The sequence below is a fragment of the Trachemys scripta genome, chromosome 21, assembly GCF_013100865.1.
Source record: "Trachemys scripta elegans isolate TJP31775 chromosome 21, CAS_Tse_1.0, whole genome shotgun sequence".
NCBI lineage: Eukaryota > Metazoa > Chordata > Testudines > Emydidae > Trachemys > Trachemys scripta.
In genome coordinates this window covers 9,980,189-9,985,643 of record NC_048318.1, presented here as the reverse complement: position 1 = coordinate 9,985,643, position 5,455 = coordinate 9,980,189, and the positions used below count along the sequence as shown (strand labels likewise).

At 52.3% G+C, this 5,455-nt stretch overlaps 1 protein-coding gene across 1 annotated transcript in view; it reads right to left on the bottom strand.

The window, feature by feature from the left end:
• Positions 1–4,715, bottom strand: part of SCN3B (sodium voltage-gated channel beta subunit 3) — a 20,816-nt gene extending 16,101 nt beyond the window's left edge. The window contains exon 1 of the mRNA XM_034754545.1: positions 3,492–4,715. Within this exon, the coding sequence (XP_034610436.1) occupies positions 3,492–3,546 (55 nt within the window). The 5' untranslated portion in view covers positions 3,547–4,715. The remainder of the gene's footprint in view (positions 1–3,491) is intronic.
• Positions 4,716–5,455: the final 740 nt, after the last annotated feature.

The window sequence follows — 5,455 nt, the reverse complement described above, 5'->3', positions numbered from 1 at the left end:
GCAGGGATTTGCACAGGGATTTCCTGCCTCCTAGGCGACCGTCCTTTAGGGTGGGCCATCCTTGTCCGAACCCCCTCTCTTTCTCAAGAGGCCATTGTCTTCTTGGGCCGGAGAGGGGATTCGGACAGGGATCGCTCACCAGTGACTCTCCCCAGGAGGTGGCGGCCCCCAGTTCACACCCCTCAAAAGAGCAGGGGAGTGCCCTGGGGTCTGCCACAACCTGGGCGTGTATCCTGATCATGGTGGACAAGAGAGAGAGGGGGTTTTACTGCTCAGCAGCAAAGCCTCTTTAATTAAAAGAGCAAGAGGCCCTGTGACAGGCCTCTTGCTGAGCTAGGAGGGGTGTCTCCTCTCACACCCCACAGGCCCTCCTGTCCCACTGAGCGGGGAGTTGAACCAGGGTCACTCACAATCCAAGCAAGCACCCTAACCCCTGTACCATAGAGGGACTTGAGAGTATCTCTTGCTCCGGTTAATATATAGTTAAAGTGGAACGCTTGAGCAGTAAGAGATTGAGATACCCATCCCTTCAAAACCAACATAGAAGGGATCTGAACCTGGGTCACTCACAGTCCAAGCAAGCACCCTAACCCCCGTACTGTAGAGGGACTTGAGAGTGTCTCTTGCGCCGGTTAATATATAGTTAAAGTGAAATGCTTGAGCGGTAAGAGTTTGAGACGCCCATCCCATCCCAGGGAAGGATTTGAACCAACACCACTTTGTTGTTTGGGTAAGTAGCCAGACCACAGGACTACAGCGGGACTCATGCACAGCACCTGGCCGAATTCTCATGTAATATTGACTGAATGTGTCCTACCTTCAACAGAAAGCACCGAGGGAGACCCCACAGCCCAGTACCCCCAGCCAGGGACTTAGGCCATTCGGTTGAGAGGTAGGCCATCAACCTTCAAATCCCTTCTCAGGGAGCATAAAGGGGAGTTGAACCCACACCTGCCACTTTGTAGGGAAAAGTATCTAAACCGCTGGGCCACAGAGGGACTTGCAGTGTCAGTATGGCCCAGTGACTGTTTAATTACCTAATGACATTGGCCCACCTTCAATAGGAAACACTGAGGGAGCCAGCACATTGGAATACCTCCTAACCCAGCACTTAGAGCATTCACTTGCCAGGTAAGAGATGAAGGTTCAAATCCCGTCTCAGCCAGCATAAAGGGGATTTGAACCCCTACTTCCCACAGGTTGACCACAACCTCAAACCACTAGACCACACTGGGCTCCTTGCTAAGCTTGCGACCCAATGAATATGTAATGAAAGTGGAACAACTGCAGCAGAAAAATTGGATGCCTCAGCCAGGCTGCATTGAGAACCCCTCTTAGTCCAGCAGCTGCATGTTCATTCACCTTGGCGGCAGGAGATGAATGTTCAAGTTCCTTCTCAGCAAGCTGAGGAAGGAGTTGAACCTGCCTCATCCACATGCTGGGTAAGTACCCAAGCCACTGGACTAGAGAGGGATTCATGGAGCAGGCCTGGCCAGTTACTACTGAATGAACGTGGCACAGCCTCAACAAGCTACAACGAGCGAGCCTCCTCAGGCTGGCCTTTACTTCAGTATCGGGCTCACGCTTGAGAGAATGCAGAGCCCCCTTCAAATCCCTGCTCATCAGGCGGGGAGAAGGAAATTGACCCAGCGTCTTCCCCTCCCAGGTACCGACCTCTGCTTGCTGGCCACAGCTAGGAACCCCTCAGGTGACTTAGGTGCCTAACCCACTTCGTGTGAGATGGTCAGGGACCTGCCAAACGCCCCGCAAAACAACCCGGGGGAAGGAGGCAGAGGCCTCCCGTGTAACTTTTAACCTAGTGGTTAGGGGCTTCGCCTGTGATGTGGAGGGGCTGGGGGGTCCTGCTTCAGGTTCAGCTTGAAAAAGAGACAGTTAAGGTTGGCTATGATAGAGGTCTGTACAATCATGAATGCAGTGGAGAATGTGAATCAGGATGTGTTATTTACCCCTTCACACCATGTAAGAACCAGGGGTTACCCGCTGAAATTAGTAGGCAACGGGTTTAAAACAAACCAGACACAGTACTTCTTTACACAACGCACAGTCAGCCTGTGGAAGTGGTTGCCAGTTGATGTGTAGGCAAAAACTATACGTGGGTTCAAAAAATGAATTAAAAAAGTTCGTGGTGAATGGGCCCATCAGTGGCTATTAGCCAAGACAGTCAGAGATGCAGCCCCGTGCTCTGGGCATCCTTAAGGTCTTGCCAGATGCTGGGAGTGACCGACAGGGGATGGATCGCTTGATAATTGCCCTCTTCTATTCATCGCCTTGGAAGCATCTGGCATTGGCCACTGTCAGAAGACAGGATACTGGGCTAGATGGATCATTGGGCTGACCCAGTATGGCCATTATTATGTTCTTAATTTCCCCCTCTGCCTGATGCGGAGAAGGGATTTGAAAAGGGCTCACCTACCGCCTGGATGAGTGCCCTAATCATTGGGTTATGGGCTACAGTGTTGGGGGCACCCTCAGTGTTGCCTCTTGAAGCCATTCCACTTTAATTAAATATTATTTCAGCCAGATAATGGGCGAGGCTCCCTCTCTCGGCCAGCTTCTTAGGTGGGCTGTGAAGAGCTATTGGTTCAAATCCCCTTTCATAGAATCATAGGGTTGGAAATGACTGCCAGGGTCAAACCTTTCTGCCTGTTGAAAGGCGGGGGGTTGAAGAGTGGTCTCTTGCAGCCCATATGTGTGCCCCGATGATACAGAAGTAGCTTCATTAAGCCAGGATTTCAATACTGTGTTGTTCTGGGGTAAATATTGGGACTAGCAAGACTACGTCCCTCTGGTAATTTCCCATTCAGACTTTGACAGCACCATTGGCATAAGCACTCACGGGAAAATCCAAAGAACATGTTGGACATTTCTTGGCACCAATGAGACATTTCCAAAAAATACAAAAAAAAAAAATTGCCACATTTGTAAAAGCAGCAACAACCCTCTAGATTTCATAAGTAAATTGAAATAATTGCAGTAAAAATTGTCTGATTTCATAAGTAAATTGAAATAATTGCAATACAAATTCTCTTTGATTTACATGAACCAGGGGTCACCCGCTGAAATTAGTAGGCAACAGGTTTAAAACATCAATCCATATGGTCTGCATGCTTTACGTTTATACGCTTTCAGTCCCTTAGGAACCACTGAATGTTCAATCAACATGTATAGTATTTTAAAACAAGAGTAAAGAAGAATAAGTAAAGCACACACAATTACTATAGAAAAACACGGTTTCTGTGATAAGGCCACTTAATAATATCCTAATTGATGCAATTAACTTAATATCAATGCCATTTCCTTCTCTCTGTCAACCAAACTAAAAGCCACTATTAAGGCTGGATTTTATTGGAGCGCGCGTTGGAGGAGGCTCTCTGGGAGAAGCACGTCTTTAGAGAAACATGCTACAGCAGCCAAGCTCAGGGTTGCTTGGAGGAACCCAATCCAACCCCACAAAGAATGGAGGCACCTACCCCATATAACCAACAGGACTGAAGAGAGACAGAAACCCGTGGCGAGAGCAGCCATGCTTCCTAGTGGGGATGCTTCTCAGGCTGGATAAAGGCTCTTTCCAAAAAGGATCCTTCTCCCCACGCCACGCCGTGCCCAGGTGCAACAGGGTGCCAGCGGATCCGTGCTTATCTGCTGTGATCGGTCTGCGGGGATCAAGCTAGGGACACGGGGGAGGGAGTTGTGGGAGCAGGGAGCTCAGTGTGAGTTTAAGATGCCATTTTCTTGTGGGAAGAAGTCCATGCAAGAAGCTGGCTTGAACCCCAAAGGGGCTGGCGTCAGCACCACGGACAGGTCTCCCGGCAGCCGGATCGATACCCCTCAGCCCCCCACCGAGCGAAATCCTGGACAGCTCCACTCAGGAGGCGCTGGGCAGCCTGCTCCCTGCCGGGGTCGGTTGCAACCCTTCCTCCTCCTCCCGGCCAGCGGTTGTTGCTAAGAGCAGCGCACCATGGAGATGCAGGCTCCGCGCACGGCACCCGGTGCGGAGTGCCTGAGGGACCGGCTTGGCGCACGCAATGCAACAGTCAGGGCCGGGGGAAGGCAGCTGGGTCCCACCCCTCCCCAAATCAGATCCGCCCAGACCGCCCCAGCGCTCGGATCCGGCAGGGTCTGGAGCAGCGGCGGCTGGGCGGGGCGCGCCCCTGGCCTGGGATGAGCCGGCTGGAGGCGCGTTTCTCTCCGCCCCTCCCGCGGGCCAGGTGCATCCTAGCGCCGTGGAGCTGGGCAGCCTCCCCGCTACACACGCTCCCCCGGCAGCATCAGCACCGAGCCCAGCCTGCCCGGGGGACGCTAGCTCGAGCCAAGCATGCGCAGACACCTCCGTTCCTCTCCCAGCCAGAGAGACAGACCCCCACCCTCGTCATCAGACAGCAGCTTCCCATGGAGAGTCAAGCCCGGCTGGTGCCTCACCTGCCCTGTCTTCCCCCCGCCCCAGCATCCTTCTAGACACGCCGAACCCGTCCTCCAGACTAATGATAATGCCAAAGCTTTCTAGCTAATAGCTAGGGCGCATCCCCCCGCCTCGCCTTTAGTGCCATCCTAGCAGAGCAATAAGGCCTCCAATAACAGCGAAATCCTTTTTCTGGAGCAAGCCATGCACTCAACGATCAGCGTGAGCCTGTGCTCTGAAAGTAATCCCGACAGGCGAGGTGGGGGGTGTTGTGCGGTAGCCTGCGCGCCTGTCTCATTTCTGGGCATCGCCAACAGAACTGCAAGAATCTGGCGCTTGCATGTCACACCACGTGCCGTCAGTTTAATCTGCTCGGATGTTTCCCCCGCCTGGGGCTTTTCACCGAGTGCTCTAGAGTCATCCGAGAGATCACTAGCTTTGCATTTATTCTTCCCCATCTGCACTTACACGGCAGCTTGGCAAGGAGAGCTGGAGATGGTAGCATCACCCGTCCCAGCCCCAAAATAAAGCGGAGGGAGGAGACATGAGATATTTAGCCACTGGCAGGACGTAGGACGTCCTCACCCCGTGAGGAGCTTAATTCTAACATTTGGAAGGCTCTGAAGGTCATTAATGTAACAGTAGGAAATACTGGGAAATCCTCTCTTCTTATGTATCAGCCTGTTCCCCAGCAGTTAATGCCAACAGCAGGCTGGGCTCTCTGCTCTTGGAGGGGAGCCACAACACCCACCATGTATTCCTCCAATGCTGAAGAGCACCCAAGGTCACAGCTGAGCAGATCTGGGGAAAGCGGATGCTCATTAAATGCTCCCTCTTTCTTTTTGTGTTTCCCTTTTTTTCCTTCTTGGAAGAGGTAGGATAGGGAGCAGCTGCTTCTCTGGCAGCAGGATGAGAAGCATGGTCCTTTTAATTAATCCTACTGCGCCCAGAATCATAGGTGTAGTTTGACTTCTGTATGGGGGGGAAGGGGAGGGAGAGGAAGGCAGCTCCAGTAAGGCCAACAAGGCCACAGCC